At 40.8% G+C, this 23,609-nt stretch overlaps 2 protein-coding genes across 2 annotated transcripts; both read left to right on the forward strand.

The window, feature by feature from the left end:
* The first annotated feature begins 1,252 nt into the window (after positions 1–1,252).
* On the forward strand, positions 1,253–6,818 carry LOC140001230 (peptidyl-prolyl cis-trans isomerase-like). The gene is made up of 2 exons (XM_072032398.1): positions 1,253–1,542; positions 6,245–6,818. Exons 1-2 carry the CDS (start codon positions 1,468–1,470, stop codon positions 6,563–6,565), a joined length of 396 nt encoding a protein of 131 aa, XP_071888499.1. The 5' UTR covers positions 1,253–1,467; the 3' UTR covers positions 6,566–6,818.
* A 317-nt stretch (positions 6,819–7,135) lies between these two features.
* On the forward strand, positions 7,136–13,502 carry LOC140001226 (RANBP2-like and GRIP domain-containing protein 2). Its single transcript, XM_072032396.1, has 6 exons — positions 7,136–7,222; positions 7,843–7,910; positions 8,401–8,512; positions 9,490–9,642; positions 10,526–10,580; positions 11,736–13,502. Exons 1-6 carry the CDS (start codon positions 7,136–7,138, stop codon positions 11,840–11,842), a joined length of 582 nt encoding a protein of 193 aa, XP_071888497.1. The 3' UTR covers positions 11,843–13,502.
* The last annotated feature ends 10,107 nt before the right edge of the window (positions 13,503–23,609 follow it).

A 23,609-nucleotide genomic window follows, 5' to 3' on the forward strand; every position in this document is an offset into this window, starting at 1 on the left:
CAGGTTCTCCTCTGCACCAGCGCTAAGACTTTTAATCCTCAGCCTGGCAGGTGTTGACAAACTTTGTAATCCTCGTCATTTAAAAAGAAGAGGGGAAAAAAATGCTGTTTCTTCTTATGGAATTAAAGCCAATGTGTAAAGAAATCCCCATTAATAGGGCAAATAATAAAACAGAGGGTTAACTCCGGCAGGGTGTCAGGTGGCTGCTGCTTACAGAAACAAGGTGGATACTGATTAAGGAGGTATTGGGGAGGCATTGGGGAGGCAAGGACAATCCCCAGACATGGACTGTATATCTCGAAACAAGACACTGGAACTCATGATAAGGAAGCGGCAGACGGACAGAGAAACAAACGTAAGGACTATAAATCTCAAAATTGGACATTGGAATTCATTATAAAGATACAACAAACGGAAGAATTGGCAACAACCAGCTCTCGCAATTAAGAAACGTGCCAATTCAGCAGATTCCTGACCAAAGGTGAAAAGTACACTGTGAGGAAGACTCGGGGTCTTCCTCCCAAAGACCCCTGCCCACGTCCCAAAGACCCCTGCTCACAATTCTTGGGAGGCTCTACGCAGGCGCAAGGTGCCAAAAGGCTAATTAGCATGAGAAGCGAGGGAAGGCGGGGATAGGTAATGCATATGTATAGGCGCTTGTAGAATATTGATAGATTGATTGTATAAATTCAAGACTGCTTTCCGCTTTGGGTATGCACGATAGGTGGAGAGATCCCCCGTGCATCCAGCGCTGCAATAAAGAATATACCACTTAAAGGAATTTCGGCTTCGATCTTTGAATCAATACTTTATTATTATTTTTTTTTTTATAAAGGCGGGAGGAGTTGTGGGTAGTGCTTAGGTCCAGCAGGAAACTTGTGCATGTCAGTGGGACGCTAGAGACTGAGGAGGGGATGAATTTTTAACGCAGCCTGTCCACAGAGATATCACACCGTTTGGGGACAGCCCAGTGGCCTCCATTTGACCAAAGTGCCTGGAACTTGCAGAAAAGCGAGAGGGGCACACCTCCAGCAAGCCGCGGGGCAACCGCCTTACGGCTTACAAAATTAAATCAATCAATCCAAAAGAATAAGTTACAGCTCGTGTCTCAAACTCTGCAGCCTGCGCGTCTTCAGGGCTGCTCCCAGCTACTTTCTGAGGGACCCTTTGCAACCTCAGTTCCTAAAGCCCTGTCAGGGAGCCCCAGCGGCCGCCCCGCGCATGCGTCACAGCCTCGCCCCTCCCCTCCCCGCACTGTGGCAACGGCTCCTGCGCATTCAGCGGGGGCGTGCGCAGTGTGCGCAGTGTGCGCAGTGTGCGTAGCGCGCTGCGTGCGCGGCGTTCCTCGGGCGCGGCCGGTGCCCCGCCTGGAGCTGTTTGTTTGTGCCGCTGCGGCGGCGCGGCGCGGCACGGGAGCGGAGCGGAGCGGAGCGGAGCCCGGCCGGGCTCGGCGCTGCTGCGGTCGCCATGTTGAGGCGCAGCAAGGCCGAGGTGGAGCGCTGTGTCGCCTCCGTGCAGGCCTCTGCGGCTTCTCGGAGAGAGGTGAGCGAGGCCTCGCCGCTTCCCTTGGCCGGCGGGGGGGGAGGCGGGGGGGTCCCGGTGGGGGTCCCGGTGGGGTCCCGGTGGGGTCCCGGTGGGGTCCCGGGTGGGGTGGGGGGCTAGGGGGGTGGCCGGCGTCGTGAGGGGAGGGTTGGGGCTGCCCCTGCCCCTGCCCCTGCCCCTGCCCCGCGGCGCCTCACGGACAGGAGGGGTTTTATAGCAGGGCTTTCCTCGGGGCCGGAGCGAGGGAGAGGTACTTTCCTTCACAAACGAAGCACCGCGCCGCCTTCAAGTTTCAGTGTCCTTTCCGTGCGGCGCCGTGGAGGTTTCTGGCCGGCCGCTCGCTGAAGCGACAGCGCCGAGCGAGGGGGGCTGGGGGCGCACAGCTCCGCTCCCTGTCAGCCAGCGGGCCCGGGGGTGACAAACGCCACCCGTGCCCATTTTAGCTGGGAAACGCTCAGCCGCCTGATGCGATTCAGCGGGCCCTAATCCTGAAAGATCCCGGCCTGCCGCTCGGAGTTGCTTTGAAGCGGCGTGAATGTGCCCGAGCTAAGCGTGATCCGGTAGGGACTGCGTGCAGGGGCTGTGCCTTTGGTTGGTGCCTTTCCCAGCAGCAGCAGCAGCAGCAAAGCTGTCCTGTGACTTTGTGGGTTCGACTTGGGCACTGTTTGGGCTAGACAGCGTCAAGTGCATCGCCGCCAGGTGCACAGATACGTTCCCACAGTGTTGATACTCCCCGGTGGCCTCGACACAAAATATTTCCTCTCCTCTTCTTGTGCTCAAGGCCACCGGACGCGTTTAGTTTTGACTTTCGAGCGATGCTTACAGCTGACTGTGTAGCACAGTCCACCGAGGGAATAGTTACTGGTTTCCTTGTTGTGTTGATTTCGGAGGGAAGGGTCTGCCAAGGCTGCAAGCGTTTCTTTTGAGGTTGCTTTTCATCCCTGTCCGCAAGGTGTCAAGCGTGAGTCCGCTCTGGCGTGTCAGTGATACCTGAAAAGATGGACCGAAAACGCGGAGGCCTGTTTTCATTTAAATTCGCTTAAAGTTTTACATAGATCACTTGGGGGTGGGGGAGGGGTGGGGAGTAGCAATTTGAGTGTATTTCGAATGCAGACCGTTGATTCATGTTTTGCGTCGTTGGGCCTAACTACCTCCAGTAGTTTGGAGTTCACAGACAAAACCTGCTTTTTGATCCGATGTTGGGAGCTCGGATTTTAAATACATATTTAAAAATAGCTTCTAGTTTGATATGAGAATTTGATATGAAGCCTGTCTGCAAAACCTGCTATGAGAAGCTTCCTCTAGAGCTGAAGAAAAGACTGAAGAAACTAGCTGAAACTTTGGGAAGGAAGTGAAGACTTTTCTGCTCTCCCTGTTCTTTATGGAAATGTTATACATCTTACTCGTGGGGAGGGACTTTGAGGCTGCAATGAGATAATAGATTATGATGCATGCCTTTCAATCAGACTGAGATATTTTGAAATTTTCCATTCTCTGTACGTGTACATGTATACTTATTTGTTGATAAATAGACCACACTTATAGACTAAATTAAATATCAGCTCACCTGAAAGGTTTCAGACCCTGATAATGCAGTAGAATTGGTACAAGTGTGCCACTGTGCACAGTAATCTCTGTGGAATTTTAGATGGAGAATATGCTTGTGAATACCGGCAAAGACACACTTTGCAAATGTGTCCAATGTTACGGACACAGAGTGTCATTTATATTAATGAAAGTATTGATGTGCAGATTAAGCATGAATATAAAACTTCAAGTGTCTAGGGCAAGAAACCAAACATACCTCACCTCATGGAAAAACAAAACAAAACAAACATGCCCGGATTTCAGGTCAAATAGTCTCATTAAGGAGCCTGGTTTCAGATGGTTTGAAAAGTATCTTATTTCTAGATACAGTCACTGTACAAATGACCTGCTTCTGATCGTTTGTGCTTACATGATGAATCTGTACATCGGACTTAGCATGAAATATCTGTATGAAGTCTATATTCCTACTGCAGGAAATGAGCATGCTCAGAACTACTTGAATTTTGCTATATTCCATTCAGAGTAACTCATTAACTTTTATATATGCTTTTGCATTGTATTCACTTTTTGTGCCTTGTTCTGCTGGACCATACATAACAGTGTTCCATTAAATATATATATATAGTTTTATTTTTATTTCATATTTTTATGCAGAAACTATATACAAGGTATTTTCAAAAGATAACATACTTTGCCTTAATTATTCAGGATGCAAGAGGAATTTTGTTACAAATGTGAACACCTGAGGTTTAAATTTAGCTTCTTTAACGTCTAGAACAGTAATGGAAATGCATATTTCAATTAACTGGCAATATTACTTTTACACTGTGAGTGTAAATATATGTGGTTTGATCCTGCTAGGATCTATTTCTTTAGTCATCCTCAAGAACTGAGTTCACAAGTCATCAGAATTCCTTATAACATACACCTGATTGTTTTATACCGTTGAGTTCTGTTCATGCACACCTGTTTTATTTTTCCCTTTTCTATTGAAAATGCAGTTGCTCAGGAATTCCTGATGGTACTGTGTTACCAACTACACGTGTTTGTTTTTTCCTTTTTATACTAGTGACTTACACAGATTTTATGTAATTACATCATAGCAAGCAAAATTTCCTTTCCTGTTTATGGAAAACTGGTTGCTTCAAAACATCTTTCCAGTGTCATCAATAAAGGCTATGTTATTAAGACTTGTATCAGCTCTCTTCAATGAGTGTTTGAGATGGATGGAAAAGCAGCAAGGCAGCCTTTCTTCCCTATGCTTCTACCTGTGCCTATGTAAATACTTCCTTATCCTGATTTAAAGGAGACACACACCTAACCTATGTATGCACTTTAGTTATTAGGTTTAAGACAGAAACTGCAGTTTGCTTCGTAATGAACAACTTGGTTCTTCTGGCTGTTTTCTGAATCGGCACAGTCAGGAGGTTTTCCTAAAGAAAATACCTTGTCTGAGTTTAAAATGCGTACCTTCCTACCACATCTTTCTCTCTTGTTTTCAATGTAATGCGGCTTTCACCTCAAGCCTATAGTTTAGTGCTAGGTAAGGTCTTTTTGATTGTTATTATTTGTTATTATTGTATGTAGTTATTCAGTGCAGTAACAGTTCAGTAGCTGAATGCAGTCCTTACTGTGTTCATGACGAGAAGCCCTCTTCCCCCTCCAAAAAAAGTTTATATAACTAGCCTGATAACACCGTTGGGATTTCGGACTGTGCCATGGGTTCGGGAGACCACTCTCAGCAATACTTCCTTTAAATTGTAATTCAGTTCTTCTAGTTTTTTCATGCTCCGCTGACCGTATGCGCAGCCCTACTGTGGGTGGAAACAGCCCCTGACCCCAAGGGGTATGGCCTGCCTTGTGTGGTTATATCCCAGAACGTGGCAGCCTCGTTTGCACCTCCTCCAGGCTCCGCAGTAACCCCGTGGCCCGAACTCCATGGTTTTTGCTGTGTTTCCACGCTCTAAACTGAGAGTAGGTGGGATTTCTTAGGTGGGAAGAAAACATTTTACCTATATTGAAACAGTTGTGAGTGATATGTACTAGACCAGGACTAAGTACCATCTTTTTTGTTTACTCTGTCAGATTTTAGGGGTTCTTTTTGCAACATTGTTACATTGGGGGAAAAAAACAGGCTGTACTTTAAATGTAGCAGACTCTCTTCTTCTACTTCTTCTACACTCTTCAGTAAGAAGTGGTTGTGAAATGTCACAAGTATTAAGGCTTGTTGCTTGCTTCACCAGTAACCTCAATTTCACGTTTGTAGCCTTGGCCAGTTACAGGAAAAGCATTGTTTTCCAAATCCCACATCTTTCAAAAACAAAACTTTGGTTATGAGGAGCGGACTGGAGCTGATAACTAGTTATCAAATTCAGTCTCTCAAAAAGTATCCCCATAATTTCTGAAGGCATAGGAGATCGGTATCTGCTCACGTATACCTTCCCTTCGTTCCTAAAAGTCTTCCAAATATTCAGTAGGAGGTATAATGACTTAAAACAGGTAAAATAAACTGAATTCCTTACATGCTACAAGAATGCTTTTGCATAATGCTACATCCTTCAAGGCAGGGCACAATCGTTTCCAAATTCAGAAATGGATAGCAATATACAAATGGCTTGTCATCAGAGTGAAAAACTCTCCAGTCTTGACTGGGTATTAAGTGAATCTGAAGTATGACTCTCCTTGTTCTTTTCTTTAAACTTTCTGCACAAAAGCAGGAAAGTTCTGATCAGTGGTACCATGACTTTTTCTGGGTGGTCAGTTTTGTGCCTGCAGGGACTAAGTGAGAATAGAGATAATCGTGGTTGCCAGTTGTAAGGGCCGAGTGAAGCAGGAAGCAGAAAGTGGGAATGACCCGCTTAGAGTAGTTGCCATGTGGAACAAAGATAAAATGCTGTGTTCAGGATAAACGAGGAACATTCCAGTAATGCTTTGTTACCACGAGCAAATCTGCTGAAGGTGGAAAGCCTTATATCCAAATAACTATAGTACTTGTGATAACTAAGAATGAGGTTTTACCTGTGTTTTTTGAACAAAAACTCTTATTTTGGAAAGAATGTAACTGTGCTATTGGTCGATGTTCTTGAACATCACGATGTTCGTGATGATCTTGTTCTTTGGGACTTGAAAGTAAACGCTGTGCTTTTTTTTTAAGGGAGGTGATGTAACTAACCATGATGGAACAGGTGGACGGTCTATTTATGGAGATGCATTTGAAGAAGAGAGCTTTGAAGTGAAGCACACGGGTCCTGGATTGCTGTCGATGGCAAATAGGGGTCGGGCTACGAATAACTCTCAGTTCTTCACAACACTCAAAACAGTAGAAGCCTTGGACTTTAAACACGTGGTGTTTGGTTTTGTGACAGATGGAACGGATGTTGTGAAAAAGCTCGAATCCTTTGGTTCTCCCAACGGGTTAGTAAGTGGAAGAGTTGTCATTACAGACTGTGGGCAAATAGAGAATTCTGGCTTTTGAGTATACAGATGTTCTAGCAGTATAAATCAGTATTTAGATATTATTGATAAATTATTTCCACTTCCTTAAAAAGGACACTTCTGATGTATAAATGTAAAATTGCAGCTTATGGTTGTTTTTTATGTGTTCTAATTGATTTTTTTTGCATGTTAAATAAGTTCAGACACTGGCATATTTTGGGTGTATTTGTGTTATGACATATTTGTATGGAATGTCAAATTTTACAAATTAAATCTTAGTCTTGTCAAAATAACTATTGTCTTCACTTCGGCTTGCTGAAGAGCAATTTGCATCGCGTTGTGTACTTATTTTGAACGTGCTAATTGATGTTGATGGTCAGTAGACTGAAGGCCTTTGAAATGTCATTCTTCCTCTGATGAGCAGTGAGGAAGCTGAGGCAGCTGGGCAGGTGCTGGTCAGGTGGATGCTGTTTTGTGCTGTCTGCAGGCTCTTGGGCACTTGAGGACTTTGAAAGGTAAAGAGCAGTTCTTATGTGCAGTCTGCCACAGGATTTAGTTCATACTTGCTCGGGAGATTACCTTCCAGACCCACGTTGTTTTTGTACATGGTATGTTAAAGTGGCTGGTAACTTTTCGTGACAACCATCTCCTGGAGTGTTATCTGGGAAGCTGTGGTGCAGAGGGGGAACGTGCATGGGTAAGTTCTTTTTAACTTCTCTCTTACAGCTCGGCGCCAGGACTATCAGTATTTTTTTCAGAACAGCCGACTTGCTGTTCATATATGCAGTTAGAGATGACTATAGACATCACATGTTTCTGTCACGCGCTATATCTTCATATCATGCTTTACTTCTGAGGCTAGCGAGAGCAACCCTTCCCTCAGCCTCTCCAGGGAACGCTGCTTACACAAGCATTACCCTGCACGCCCCTAGCGCACAGATTCGACCCGTGCCTGCGTTACACGGAGCTGTAACCCAACAGCGAGCCTCTCCCCTGCTCGTCCCCGTCCCCGTTTCAGCTCCACAGCACGGGACGAGGCCCCGCCGTTGTTCCCGTTAACCCCCTCCGCCCGCCCCGGTCCCTCAGCGCAGCGGCCGCCTCGATTTCACGTTGGTAGCCTTGGCCAGTTACTGGAAAAGCATTGTTTTCCAAATCCCACATCTTTCAGAAACAAAACTTTGGGTATGAGGAGCGGACTGGAGCTGATAACTAGTTATCAAATTCAGTCTCTCAAAAAGTATCAGAAGGGTCTTCCTATGCAATTACTTTGAAAGTGTTGTACATCTAAAATGTGCTTGTTGTGTGTTTTCCGTTCAGAAATCGTTGAAAGGATTCCAGTTCGCTAAGCTGTATTTTGAAGTAAAGGAGTATGAACTTGCTAAAAGGTAATACGCGTTGCTGTATTCTGCTATTCTGTTCTCTAAAGTACTTTAGAAAAGCTAAGTGAATATGAAGTAGACTGGAGAAATCAAGATCACTATCATGCTGCTTTACAGTAGCAGTAGATGTGGGTATCAAGTGCTGTTTAAATCTTTATAAAACAGCAACTTAGATAATAATTATTAACTAATAATTAGTTAGGCTTTTATTCCATTGTATTATGAAGTAATTACAGTTACAGTTTCTTTCTCTTTTTTTTTTTTTTTTTAGTAAATACCAATACTTGGTGGCAAATAAGTAGCGTCTGTACATGTAAAAATAATGTTGTTCTGTACTTTAAGGTCCAGACCAGGTATCTGGAACCAACCATGACTGCATTTCCTGTATCACATGTTAAATTCCTGCCCCGCTTCCGTGGACACTGGGGGGGGGCGGGGGAGGACAGAGGGACTCGTATTATTGAGGAATATTGATCTTTTTTTTCCTGCTCCATAGGTATATATCTACATACCTCAGTGTGCAAAAGAGAGATCAGAGAGCACACAGATTTCTTGGACAAATTTATGAAGCTGAGGACAACATAGAAAAAGCTTTTGGATGTTACAGGGTAAGTACTCCACCGACCTCCGATGTCCTGCTTTAATCCATTGTAAAGGGACTTTTAAAATCATTCTGTTCTGGACTTTTCTTAAATGCATAGAAGAAAACATGTTTGTGGAAAAAGTGTAATATGTATGCTTTCTGTTGCCAAAGGTGTATATGACATACTGCAGAGGGGATTCTTCATTTGATGTGTTTTGCTTCATCAGTATTTTTTTTTAAGATGATTCTTTTGTGACCTAGACTGGGTCTTTGTGCTAGCTGCTACTAAATTCTTTCCATATCTTACATTGCCCTTTGGATTAGGGAATTTGACAGCAGTGACAGATTCTTAGCAAGGGCTCAGGTGACAGCAGTAACCTAGTTGCTACTGGAAGACTAGACCTAGGGTGTTTTCTAGTTGTTCGTATTTATTGCTTTTTTGGGGGGTTTTGTTTGGGGGGGTGTGAGATGGGGCAGGGCGAACATAATTGACATTTATTTGTATGATTGCCCAATGAAAAATTCACCATCAGAATGCCTTTGTTCAGGTTTTGGGGAGGGAGAGGATGTGCTCAAAAGTTTTGCTGCCAATACATCCCAGCTTGTCGTAGGGTGTGACTTAATTATATATTTCTTCAAAAATGTCTATATGGAGTTAGACTAAAGGTACGTAAGAGTCCAGCTGCCTGCGTATAGCTGGTGGTGGGGGCAGAGTAGCTGGCTTCTGCGTTTTTTCCCTTGGAAATTCTTTCTTTTCTGAATTTTTGCTCTTTTGAGTTGCAGCAGATGTATCTGGGTGCTGTAGACTAGTGATGCATTTAGCAACTGAGGTCTTTCTTAACTCATTCAAAAAGTATTTACTAATAGATCTGTCTAATTTGAATACCTGTGTCTTTTCAATGACTGTTATAATTTTCTTTCCCATTCTGTGTGGATTGCAAGATCAGGTTACCTTTTTTTTTCCTGCCTTTTTTTCCAGTGTGCGTGCATGGGGAAAACTAGCGTTCTGTGGAGTTGAACCCAATGCAGAAAGATCTAGTACTGAAGATAGCGGAGTTACTGTGCAATAATGCCGTCACTGATGAAAGAGCAAAATACTGGGTTGAAAAATCCGCTAAGTTGTTTCCTGGAAGCCCTGCTGTTTACAAGTTGAAGGTAAATGCCAATTTCCAACCTCTGTTCTGTGACGTTCAGAAGCTTCTAGCGTCTGACTGGAGGAGCACTTTTCCCGTGTCATCTTCTGTAGAACTTCCTGGCTAAATTATTTTAGAATCTTGAGTATTAAATCTAATGGAATTAATATTCTTTAGATGTAATTCTTCTAGAATGTATTCTATTTTTCTAGATTTCCTATTCTTCTATTTAAAGAAATGTTAATTTCTCTGCCATTTGACACTTCGGTCTAGCTTTCAAGAAAACTGCAACTGCAGGCTTTCGTACACTTGTCAAGGTTTCAGGGTTGACAGTCTTCAAAAATGCAGGAAAATCATGCTAGTAGTCACATCCAAGAAGTTAAGACTAGGTAGGCAGTTCTCTATTTATTGTGTGACTGGCAGGAAGGTATCAGGCCTGAGAACTCAGACTTCCTTGCCCTCTATGCTGCTTGTTTGTTTTCTAAATTTGGATTAAATAGAGCAGAAAGTAAGGAATGCTCTAACTCTCGATTGCTGCGTAAAAGCCTTCAGTCGCACAGTCTGACTTTTGCACAGGTATTAGTTTTGTGTAACACAGCAGCAATGACACTTAGTCTTAAGATGTTTGTTTTAGACAGGCTATTCTGTGGCAGGGTATGCTGCCTTTGAACCAAATGGTTTCACAAGCTGAACATGCCATCCATAAGAGACAAATTCTGATTTTTTTTCCCTATTTGAAATGTTTGAGTGTTTCATTAAGCTTCGTAATAACTGGAAGCTTTTCAGCTTTAATAGTTTAAGTAATGTAGTTTGTGTGGTGGAGGCAAGAGTTGTCTGTTAATGTAGTTGTTGAAAAGGCCCACATGCAAGATGAAATATTAATGTGTTGCCTTCATGTTCAATAGGAGCAGTTGCTGGATTGTAAAGCACCATCGCTAGCGGAACTTCATAAATATGTTGGTAAGAGGCGTTACTCTCTGAAACTCAGCATAAACATGACTGTCTGTACCAGAGGTTCTTCTAGAAATACTTCGTATTGCAGTAAGAGACAGATAGCAACACTGAACAGCTAGTATGGCCCTAATCACTCCAAAAGAGGAGTGAATATGTAAGGAGTTTCAATTTATGCTGTAACATGTTGCTGAGAAGCAGTATTGTTATGCTTGGTTCTTAAGAATCTGTCACATACTTCCCTACTTCTATCCTTTCTGTGTTCTCTAGTCTGTTCTGATCCATTTTCATTTGCTGCTGCCTGTTTAGCTCTTTGTGTTTGGACATCGGTAAGCGTCAATGGGAAGGCAGGTCTGTCTTCCTATGTGACCTATGAATATAGGCTCCGAATATGTTTCTAACCACCTAAGAATGAATTCAGCTCTGTAATAATGGCAGTGTCGGACTAATACTGGTTTGGAACAATGGGCAGTAATGTTTGTGTTATCGTCATTTGTGCCAAAGATGTACACTTGGGTCTTCAAGACAGAACAAGGGAGGACCAGGAATGACAAAAAGGAATTTGCATTGGGGCTATATGGGTGCTCACGCTCATTGCTAATGTAGTCGGTTAGGTAGGACTAAATATTCGAGCAAGAGGCGTATCTATTAGTATTTTTAGAGTCGAGTGTGAGGCAGCCTTTATCAGAAATGAAAGTGCTCAGGTTCCCTAAATGGTGGACTGGCTTCTCTTTATTCTAAACTAAATTCTTAACAGAGAAACTGTGACTATTGTACATCAATTCTCATTGTATACAACTAAATTCCTCTTAATTTACTCAGTAGCAATTTGTTAAATTGCAGTTCTGAAGTGTTTCACTCAACGGGAAATAGGAGAGGTCCGGGTCTATTCAGCAGTTAATCACTTTCCTGAAGCCATAACAAAAAGGAAACTTTGGCTACCTCATGTTTCAGTCCGTGCATAGATTGATTCAAACAAGTTATGGAACAAAACTTTGAGCATTTCTCCGTAATTCTTTAGGAGATTACTTTTTCATTTCAATATGTCTTGCTTTATGCTGGTCGCTGTAAACGCTTAAAATACACTTTCGCTGTTTTGGATAAGCAGTCTTTATTTATTTAAGACTATATTTTTAATGTAAAGTGTGTTCTTTTTCTCCACAGATAACACCTTACCATCCCATTTGGGTAAAAGTCAGAGTAATAGCGAACTGCAAGTCGCCCGTCAGAATCTCCAGGTAGGAACTGTAATGGCCTCAGACATTTTGTAATGATCAGTAATGTTACAAAGATTCTCACTTTTGACAGAGAATTCAGAAATTACTAACTATATCACTGTCATCATCCACCTCTTCCCCTAAATTAGTTCACTGACTTGGTAATGACATGGGTAGTGGTTAGATCAGATATTTGCTCTGCTGAAGGGAGTTTGAACACAGTGCTATTATTCCAAGAGTTGTGTCTTGTGATGCGGTGTTGGCATGGAGAGAAACACCTGCAAGCACTGCTTTTCCTGACAGCACCTGAAACTATGCTCTTCACTCTGGGCATTCAAGAGCACTTGCCCTCTTGACTTGATCTTCTGTGAAGACCATCCCTTCTGCCTTTACTTTTCTGCTGCTGGTGACTCCCAATAGTTTATCCACCAGCAGGCTTGGGCCACTAACTAAAGAGCTCCCAAACCTGCATTGGTTTTATTCTGTAACAGCTTCTGTGCTTCTGCTAGATTTCCTGCTGGGACTGTCTTTTGCACCATCCAAGATGAAAAGAATTGTGCGTATCTTTTTTCTCACCACTTTCCTAGAGGTGCTTTCCACTAACTGAAGAAACAATACAGCAATCTAGTGTTTAGGGCACTGGACTCTTTTGTCTTACAGATAATAGCATTATCCAAAACTTCTGGAAACAAAATCCTACTTTTAATTGTCTATGCTGTTACTTGAACAGCCATGCAGAGTTGAATTCTGCATTTTGGAAGGCCAAGCAGTCCTGCCGCAAATCCAATTGAATGTAGATGGCCATTAGGATACTTCTAATTAGTCAGCTTTTGTGTAACACTATAATTAAAAACAAAACCTAAGCATATCTGCAGAGGAAAGAATTCTAGTTCACTATAAATCGGTAATTTCATGTGTTTCGAAGGCGTTTCAACATTTTTTTTCCTTGGTATAGAGGGAGCGTTCAGCACAGGAGAAATATGCACTGGAACTTGAGAGACGAGAACGTGCTCTAGTTGAGCGAGAAGAATTGCTTCACAGATGTGAAGCAGCTTTCGCTGCAATAAAAGATGCTGATGAAGACGTTTAGGCAGTACTTGGAACTATGAAAAAAGTACAATAACTTACTTAGTGATTCTTATTGCTCCCCATACATTTTAACTTGCTTGTAGTTTCCTTAAGCCATCATATGTTTGCTGGATATAATGCTTATTTCTTTAAAGTGTTTGAAACCCCCAAATGAAAGATTTAGCATAAAAAGTGCCAAACTGTTGTTAGTGAGTTTGGTGTGGTTTCCAGTTCAGAATGGTGCAATGAATTGTGGGATGTGTAGGTACAGATTACTGTTGAAATTTGGGAAAACTAGATTAAAATGAAGCAGTTAACCACTGGGTTAGAGAGGTCAGTAAGACTGGTGCTTCCAGTATTTGCAGGTCTTCGGAACAGACTAGACAAACATTTGGCAGGAATGAAGTGATGCACTTTATTATGATACAGATGGTACCCGATTTGATAATGGAATTGGATGGTTTAGACATCCTGGCACCACCTACAACAGCCCTGTGGTCTGTGAAATTATTGCCAAATCCCTGAAGAACTGTGAAATTATTGTCAAAACCCCAAATATGCAAGCCTTATAAAGCATTGTGTAATGTGGTTTGGAGAAATTGAGAATATTAATTCTTTTTTTTTTCCTCTCAAAACCTTTCATTTATAATTCTGCTGTCCCTGACTGTTTTGAAAGTTCATGGTCAATTTCAAGCCACCTTGCTCCTGTTCCATCCCAAGCTGGGCAAGCTTTTCCTAGGCTTGGTTAACTCTAAAGGTTTGGCCTTTTCAATGGAAGTAATTGAGCACTCCGTTTGGAGCTTATCTGTAGCATTTTCTTTGTTGATGAGATCATTTCTATATTTACCGCTTAAGTCCTTTTTGCAGCATGATAACAGTCTGAGAGTGAGGCTTAAGAAAATGTAGTGGATGGTTGAATTCCTAGTGCAGAAGACAACACTTCTGAACAAAAAGCTATTTTCACATAGAAGATTCTCACGGTTTCTGAGAAATGGAATGTTATTTTCTGAAAACATTTGTTTTATACTCGGCTTCAAAGCCTCAGTGTTGGTTTTTTTTTTCCAGAATCTGCTGGAAAATATTTAATTGTATTTCAAATTTCCAGTGAAGGGGAAAAAAGACATATTCCTTGGTTTCTTTTTCAAGGCACGCAGGTTTTTGACTGTTACAAGTAATTGTCACTTCAATTTTCCTTTGTTGCGGTTTCTTTTGTCTGTTTTTGCTTATATTTTAATGGTATGTACTGGTATTAAATTATATTGTGGACTAATAATAATAACAAATATTAAAAGATTACTATCTTGAGTTTCACAATTATTTTTTTCCAATTCAATGAAATGTAGCACGTATTGGATACATTCCTGGACATTGCAGGACAGGTGTTTAAGTACAGGTGAACTAAAGCGTCTTAACTATCAGCAGTGAATAGTTAGAATATTTGAAAGATTCAAAAACGGGAGAATTGGGCATATTTGTGGTTAAAATGGATGCTAAAAGAAAAAAGAGCTAAGTGTAAACAAAAGCTTTGACATTTGTTTTCATTCACAATTCTTTCCCACACCTGACTTAACTGAGGAATGTACAAGAGGATCAATGAGAAGATCTAGGTATTTTCTGGAAAAAAAAAAAAAAGATCCATAGGCTGTACACCATGGCTCCCATTTTCTTTATATTTCTTCTTAATATGTGGTGTGGATGTTGCTTTCTTCACTACTGGTGGTATGTGCAGATTGGACCATGAAGAATTACAAATTTGATCTTTGAAAGTTTGTCCTGTTTTTTAACACTGAAATGGAACTTAGTTGAGAATTATTTCTAAAAAGACTCTCTTGTTAATCACGTTTTAAAATTTGATATTTCTCTAGCAGCATGAGACAAAAATGAGCCAACTGAGAGAAACCTTGAGAAAAATGACTGATGAAAATAACGAACTGAGGTCATCGCTTAACTCTCTGAGGGAAAATAACGAATTGCTAAAAACCCAGGCAAGATTAATTATTTCCTGTTACTAGCTTTACGAGTTACAGTCAAGTAGTCAAGCAGTACAGTCAAGTTTATAAGTAGCTTTGCAAGTTACAGTCAACAATTTTAAATGTTTGAACAAGTTGTTTGCAAAATTGCTGATTTTGTTTCTTTAAGACAAGAATTGTGTGAATGGTTGTAAATACTTTCTGCTTCGTTTTCTAGTACATGAAATTTAGTCTCTCAGAGCTTTTGCAGTATTAAAGACTTTAGAGTTAGTTATTTTTGAAAGTGTTAATTAAAGGAGTATTTTCTCTGTTCTTAAAGGCACGCTGAGACAGTGGTTCACAAGAATACAACGTTAAAGTTTTCTTCTCACTTGACTTAAATCTGACCTAAGTGCTGACAAGCAAATTGCTGCCTAAACTCTTTTGACCGTTGCTCCTTCAGTGAATTGCAGTTCTGATGCTCTTGAGTATGATTAAAATCATCTGCTTCCTAGTCTCAGTAAAATCTTTCTTTCTCTTTCTCTTTTGTGCAAACTGAAGTATTCATAGAGGACTTACATGATGATCAGGATGCTTGTTGTATCCATAGAGTATGCTACTTATATTTAAATGGCGGTTATAGTTTGCCCCATATTCTTTTCTCACAGTCGCAAGTGATATATGAGCAGTATCAGTAGTTAGAATTCTGAGTGAAGAGAAGAACAGTTGTCTGAAGGTAGATACAAGAAAACTTGTGAAGGTTTTAGAGAGATGTTCGTGTAGTTTGTCTTCAGGAACGTCTGGATACCTTTCACAGAGCTTTTCTGTACAGTTGTAGCAGAGGGACAGAATGACAATTTCACGAAATCTTTATTCTTCCAACGATGCTAGTTACACAGTTAAAATTTAGCCTAAGTAGATTGTATGAAATAAAGCAAAGGAGTGTATTAAATGTATTAAAATGAGGATCATGCACAGATCATTAAATATTTTCTTTCTCCTATGATCCATTTAGTTAGAATTATAAAATAGAGTGATTTTGTATGTGAAAATCTCTTCCCAAGGCTTTCATAAACATTTGTTTAAGCACAAAATAAAGCATGTGCGTATTACTAATGTACTCGTATATTTTAGTCTATTGGTATTGTGGTTTAGAAAATCATAGACTTGAAAACTGAAATAACTGATGTTGTGGATGTGTTACAGTTACTACGGATTTCAAAAGTTTACGACCCCTTAACTATTCTTATGGACTGGATCTCAGACCAACACCTTAGCAAAATAGAAATACAAGAAGAGAGAGAGGGCAGTGAGAAACCTCAGTGTGCTAAAGAAAACTACACTCTAGAAAATTGTATGAAGGTAAAGGCATTTGAATTTGTTTAGGTTGAAATGTTAAGATTCTTTGTATTATTTCTGAGTGTAACAGGTCTGCCTGTTTTACACACGCTTTGAATACATGAATTAAAAGAAAACAGCAGTTAATCCATCAGTATTAATTCCAACAGTGAGATGTAATAGATAATTTTTCATACAGATATTTATACAGATCATTTTTAAGGAAATGTGTAGTGTGCAGTCTGACCTTGAGATTCCACCTGTCTTTCTATTTTAAGTCACTTTTCTCAGCTGATAATTTATCTCGTGTTTTATCTGTAATACTGTATGTAATTCCTTTTTCCTAAGGAGATACACACGTCTAATTTAAAGTATTTTAGTGCTGATACTAGGTATTAAAAGTTCAAGTTATGTCTTATAAAAGATGATACCGTGCTATACTTGTAACGCTTTTTTGGGATACCGAGGCTTGGAAATCAGTGAAGCGTTCAGGAAATCTGCTTTTTCTGTTTGTTTGTTTGTTTGTTTGTTTAATTATTATTCTATCTAAAATTTGTAGCCCTTGGTATTAGACTTCAGAGCTTGAGCTCACACAATGTCTTTCCACTTTTTGTGTAAACCTGTGTAAAATGTAAATTCAGTATATAATTCTGTTACCTGTACCAGATCTGCCCAGTGAGTATTTGTACATGTAGTCTGTTAAACTCCGGGAATACGTTGATTTTAGTTTGGTTTAGTTTTGCTTAGTTTGCTTTTTACTTGTGGTTAGCTTGTACTGTAAGTTCGTATACTGCACGTAACTTTGCCATTCTGTATTTTTACAGCTTTTGCCTATGGTCACTGGACAGCTCCAGTGGATGCCATTTGTGGATCCTAAACTACATATGTCTGTGATTCAATTTATCTACTGGTCTCTAAGGCAGATAGACACTGGTAGTCAGGTAAATTCCCAAGAGATATTTTGTATTATAAATGAGTATGAAAAGTAGATATTTTCAGGGAGTATATATAAAAGAAACTTTGCTGTCTTTGCAAAGCATAAATGCCTACCACAGATACATAGCAAATGAAAAACTAATTCTCACCAAATTAACTTTCTCACATTCGTTGTAATATTTTGCACCGTGTCTGTAAACATATTTTTGCACACATATGTGATCTTTGTTGCAGTAGTGTGTAGCATCTCAGAAATGGTATTTTCCATATGTGCTTACAAAACGTGTGAACTAGGAAAAGAAATATATTTTTGTTCGCTTTATGCATGAGATTTGTTGAAATTGATGGCAACGTGTGGCAAAGTAGCAAAGGTATTTTGATTTCTTTGTTCTCTACTCAGTGTCTAACTGAATAGAACTAAGCTGGTGGTTCCAGTGCTAATGAGAACGTATTTTAAATGAGCATGCTATTAAGTTTGATTCTGAAGTAATATTTCTGCACCGGTTTTTGAAAAGTCCAATACATCTTACCTGTACAGTATTCTTAAGGGTCATGTTTAGACCTTAGTTCTGTAAATGCTTTTGTAGGACCTAGCTTCAGGCATCTTCACAAAAGAGGGTAGTGTAGTAGGCAGCACTGATTAAAGCTGAGTTTGAACTGACTTTATTCTGGAACCAGAGGCAAATTAAATAATGTCAGCATATCAGGGGCCCTGACTACCTTGTTTCTTTGTGAAGTGTGTGTTGACTAGGCCCTGTGCTAATGTTGTTCAACTGCTTGTGGAACGCAAAGTAGTATCCCATGTACAGACTATATTGCAATACACGGTCACGACATCTGCTATTTAATATTTAATCCTTAGGGGAACGTACGTACTTAGCAGACAGGATTTTCATGTATTTTAATGTTTACGCTAAATGTGCACGTTGTTTGAAACAGGATGCAAGCATGACAGCAACAATGGAGAGACTTGCAGAAGTTATTCTCAAAGGCGCAGTACAAAAGGGAAGCATGCAAAAATGGACTAAAAAGTCTACACGGAGTAAACCAAAAGCTGCACATTTCTTTAAAAGCTCCTCTATGCCTTTGAGGTTTCTGTCAACTTTAGTTGTGCTTAGAACAGCAAAACGAAGTAAGTTCTGGTTTTTATTATGTCTTTTTTAAATTATCTTTTTCTTTTTCTTTTTTTTTTTTTTTAAATCTTATTTTCAGGTATGTGCCCGGACAAAAAAACAAATGTACAAAATGCAGCAGTTCAATGATACTGTAGCATCTGTAATGCTTTAGTAGTAAAGGATGTTTTATTTGAATTTTACCACCTGATGAAGCATAATATAGGGAAGCAAGTATGAACCTTGCTATTATTCATGTCATAATTTGTGTGGTCATTTTAATATGCTTTATTTATGTCAGTGAGATCAACGTATTTTGTGACAAAGGGGAAAAGAGATGTTGGTAATTCTCTCAAGCAATCACCGTAGCAGTGATTTGTTTGTCAAGATCTGCACTGCATATAATGGTACAGCTAATTGCTCCTCAGTAAACTGAAATCAGTAGCAAATTCAGAACAGTTCTAGAATTTCATTGCTTTGTCAAAGTTTAATGTAAAGCTCATACTCTATCTAGCTCTTACCTCTCTGCTGTCTCCCCTTTTCTCCTACCAAGTCTGTCACTGCAAGTGGCTACCCATAAACATTATCAGCATTGAAGAATGCTACCATATGCTGATGCAGTATAGTAATGTATTTTGTTAACAGGCAAAAGCAAACGAGGTCGTACTTGTCTGGAGATATCGCAGTTCTTAGTGACTTTTGCTTCAGTTCATGAGAGTTACTCCACTTGTGCAATTTCCAGGATGCCGTAGTATCTCTTCTCAGCAGCAGTTTCTTTAAAAACAAACAGGGCCTGAAAAGACAAAAAACGTTTTCTTTGAAGTGATGACAAAAATACTGACCTGTGCAGTATTTATACTGGTAGTACTTAGAATAAGTAGGATTTAAACATTCTGGAAGACCACCCTGTCACCATTAATAAACAAATACAGTATTTCAGCTGTTGGAGGGAAGAATCAGTGTATTTTCAATTTCAGTATCATATAGTTTCAGTCAGAATATTTTGGTGAAGCATGATTACCCTGAAATTGAAACTCACATTTCTAGAAATGTTTGATGAAAATGATGCAAATGAATTACAATACAAAAAAAGTACTTATTGCAGATTAACTATAAGCAGATGAAAGCTGTTGATCAGAATGAATCAGTTTAGCTTCTCATGGTCGGTTTTTACTGCGAGCCTATAGAACATGGAAAAAAATTACCTGTTAAATTTATGTTGAAACTTACCGTGTATGAATTTTCATCACTGACCACATGTCTAATGATCTAGCGATGACAAAGCAGCACATTCAGTTTAAACATATATATCCTGTTCCCTTCAAGATGCTAATATCCAGCAGATGGCACTGTAATTAAACTTTTGCTATGTGATAAATTTTTCCCTTACTCTTAATTTTCTGTGCTCCAGATGATCAATGCTATTCCAAGATACTGAGGAAGATTTGACATCATGAAATTAAGAAAACTGAATTGATTCACTTAATCTAAATTCTCTGAATAATTTAGTGTTCTCCAAAATGGATGCATATATAACGTGGATGCATATATAACTTAAACTACAGCTTTTTATGGAAAGGAATGTGAATAGTTGCTGTCATGACAGTAATTGCAGTTATTCAGATGAATGAGCCTTTTACTCCTTTATTAGAGGCTTCCCAGATGTTGAAACCAATATAGTCCCAAACTATGCAGCTTGTGATTTCTTTTCTCTCTTAAGGAAGCGATTAGAAAGGTGTTATATTTGCAAATATATTTTGCTCAATTTGTGAGTTGTAACTTGTCTTTTTTTCCACTCACAACAATTTTTGTAAGGAATAAAAATAGGCAGAAGATGCATTTAAACAAATAAGTAAATTAATATTTTCAGCCATTTAATTTTTTTTTTTTTTAATTAGTATATATCTGCAACAGTAGCTCTTAGGATAAATATTCATGTATTTGTGATCATCTAATGGAACTGTGATTACATAATTTTTATTCCCTGTTTTCTGTTATCTTTCAGTGAATTACCTGACTCAGGCATTTCGTTCCCTTTGCGTGGACTTGAAGACAGATGAAGGAAAGATCTTATTTTTGCAATACCGATGTGTGCCTATCGTACTAAGCCACTTAACTATATCCAAAAAATGTCTCCTTTTTATTGCACTTAATGCATTAGTTGAGATGGCCATGAACAACGATAAAAGTGAGTAATTGAAAAAAATACATACAAAGTTATGATGAAAGTAGGTGAGGTAAGCATAAATACCAAATCAAAAATAACGTGCTGCTTCTCTATAAATAACCTGATCTAGCATTAGCATTCATTTGTGTCATTTAAATTCATTAGAGATATAAAGTATGTTTCTGAATTGTCCGTCTCTTCTCACTGTCAGCATCCAAGCTTTACATCTTGTCCTGGTTGCTTTCTTAGCGGTGTGATGAGATCCTTAGTGACTGAGTCTTAGTGACTGTTATGAGATCCTTGGTATCTGGCCAGGGGGGCCAAGAGATTAAGAGGAAGACAAAAGAAGCTGAAGGACGGTTGGGAGACAAGACCTGTGGAGAGTGTACAGAGAGTGTTCCATAAACTTGGAATAGTGCCGAGTAAGTACAAAGGGTGAGAGGAAGACTACGAGCCTTCAGCATGAAAGACCCCTAGAGACCCCCAGAGGAGACTGATGCGCATGCTCCAGTAGGAGGAACTGGACCCTGGAACATAATTATAATAATCTATTTTTTTTTAGAAGTAGTAATGAATATGTATTAGTCTAGGTGCATAAAAATCAGCTGCTTGATGTAACTGGTGTGCGTCCTGGTGGAGCAGAGACTCCCGGTGCACCCAGCGCTGTTTGCTTACCTCTATTACTTTATATTCTTTTAATAAGTCCTATTTTTTTATTTAATCCTAATTTGAATCCTGAGCCATTTATAACAATTTGGGGGCTCGTCTGGGATGGTTATAGTTCCTGAATTCTGATTTAATCTAGGAGAGGTGCCCCACCATTTGGTGGCTCCTGTTTGAGTCAGATCGGGACTAATGCCATCCTGAACCTGAATAAAGGTAAGCAAAGAATTTAATTTTTTTTGAGCTCCCGTGTTGCCGGCTGTTTTTTGCCCGTAATTCTGCGCGCGAAGATCCGGACGAAGATGACAGGGTCGTTTGGATACCGTTCGGTTGGATTCCGGTGCCCGGAATCGAACCGGATGAAGACGACAGTCGTTTGGATACCGTCTGGTTCGATCCCAGACGAAGACAGCAGAGACGCTGGTGGATACCGTCCGATTGGAGTCTGGACGAAGACGACTGATTCGTAAGATACCGTCCGGTTGGGTAAGGGTACGGTTGCCAGTTTTTGTGTGTGAGAGTGTAACTGAGACTTCTAAAGTCAGCGTGGAGGTCTTTTTGTTTTCTCACTGGTTCTAATCTCCTGTCGGGGGGGCTGGACTGGTGAGAAGAGGGATACGTGGGTGGGTGATAGGTCCTAAACCCCCTGCAAGACACTCTCACTGGGCAACCAAGGGCTGTGGGAATTGCCACTAGTAAAATTCCCGGATGGGTCAGATAAAATCGAAGACCGAGGACCAGAAAGGGAGAAAATTACCAGATATATGACCAAAAGGTCCAATATGAATAATGATTAGAAATTGGAACAATAAGGGCCCCAGAAAATTAAAGAGTAAATTAAAAATGATCCAGTATTTTATGACAGAATGACCAAAAGAACCCTTAAGACCCCCTGTATTTTGATCCACGGAGGACGGGGTCTGTCAGGCTTTGAACACTAATAGTAGAATACCCGTGGATCCAGAAAAGAGCAAGCTGAAACATTGGAATTAGAAATTAGAGAGCAATTGATTAAGAATGAATATGTGCTCCATTTGTGCCTGTGCTGCGCTTATATCACCAGATAACAGGAGCCTCTCGGACCCCGAGAACCAGATCAAAAACAACCTCATGGTTCAGACTTTAACCAAGGGGTCTAAGATAAGGAGGAGTGTTCACAAAGGGACAGGTTATGTGTGTGTATAGGAATGTTTATGTATATGTAACTTTTTACTAAAGCAACGTTAGGCCTGCACGACTTTGGGGGGGACTACCCGCCCCGTGCTGCACGGCACTGAGTAAACATACCTACTTTACAATCCTACTGATTGTGGAGTCAGCTTTCTGAGAGTCATTTTGGTGAGCCAGGCAGGAGACACTCTGCTCGGCTGCGGGATCAGCTGCAGCGTGGATGCCCCTAGGTGCACCCTGAGCGTTTTTGCTCGGAGGGGACTCCACTCTCAGCTGCTCACCGCAGGAGCAAAGAAACTCCTGAAACTGCAGACAAACGGTATGTTTTCGGCTGCTGGAGGGATACTAACTGGAGTGTTAATAATTGTATGTGTTTTTATGTATGTATTTTGTGTTGAAAGTATTTGTGTAAATGTAAGGGTTTGAAACAAAGTGTTACAAGTCACTTCACGAAGAACACAGTCAGAGACAATACTTGTTTGGTTGGTTATCATTCTAAATTATATTCCTGTGGTATGAATGAGATGTGCTGGAGGCCTCCGTGTGCGATGGTGCTGTGTGAGTGAGACGCAGCGTTGCTGCAAAGCGAGTGCAGAGTTCCGATCCGTTGTTCCGTACTCTCCGCAAGGGGAGTGGGCAGAGACGAACGAAGTGCTTGACAGACTGAAAAGAAGTGCTGTTTTATCCAAGTTTTGAGTGGTGGTGCCTAATATATGGGCCCGGTGTATCTTGTGTATCCTATTTTTGCTCTTAAATGTTTTGACTGTGACAAGAAAAAGGCAGGAGCATGACATGACATGCTTCCTGCAACATATGAGGCCCGCACAGGGCGAGACCTGGACTCGCTGAGACCTGAACAGGCCGAGACCAGAGCAGTGCTGGGAGAGCCGAGACACTACGGAGGGACTACCGCTGGACGGAGAGAGCCCTGAGAGACGCTGCGGAGCCACGGACGGCTCTGAGAGACACAGAATAGACCTGACAGAAGCTGCAAAACGCGGGGAAATTGAAGTAATTGCAGAACATCCGAGATCGAGTTGCTATGGGAGACCAGAGGCGTCAGTGGACACCGGTAGCTGACCCTCAGCGTGTGGCGAGTCAGCACAGAGCAGAGGGGCGGACATCAGGACCCTGCAGCCTGTCTGACATAACCATGGAGGCAGCGGCAGCAGCGGCTGTGCTGCTTCACTCTGGCATTCTTTTTATAAGAGGTTTATCTTGCAATGCAAAAAAGACTATTCGTCCCCAGATCGGTGTTATAACTATTGCTAATGACGACTTAGCTCTATTGCAGGGCGGGAGTGCAGAGACGCAGATTACACTGCCAAATGACCACCGGCAGGCTCTTTCACAAACCTAAGGTTGCAGCTGGCACTGCCTGCAGCCGTATAGCAGACGTTACACTCTCTTTCCTAACT

This window comes from Anas platyrhynchos, chromosome 39 (genome assembly GCF_047663525.1).
Source record: "Anas platyrhynchos isolate ZD024472 breed Pekin duck chromosome 39, IASCAAS_PekinDuck_T2T, whole genome shotgun sequence".
NCBI classification, from domain to species: Eukaryota; Metazoa; Chordata; class Aves; order Anseriformes; family Anatidae; genus Anas; species Anas platyrhynchos.

Coding starts and splice junctions, on each gene's coding strand:
- LOC140001230 (XM_072032398.1), top strand. CDS start 1,468: ATGTTGAGGCGCAGCAAGGCCGAGGTGGAGCGCTGTGTCGCCTCCGTG. Junction 1,543..6,244: donor CTGCGGCTTCTCGGAGAGAG/GTGAGCGAGGCC, acceptor TTTTTTTTTAAG/GGAGGTGATGTAACTAACCA.
- LOC140001226 (XM_072032396.1), top strand. CDS start 7,136: ATGTTAAAGTGGCTGGTAACTTTTCGTGACAACCATCTCCTGGAGTGT. Junction 7,911..8,400: donor GAGTATGAACTTGCTAAAAG/GTAATACGCGTT, acceptor CCTGCTCCATAG/GTATATATCTACATACCTCA. Junction 9,643..10,525: donor CTGCTGTTTACAAGTTGAAG/GTAAATGCCAAT, acceptor CATGTTCAATAG/GAGCAGTTGCTGGATTGTAA.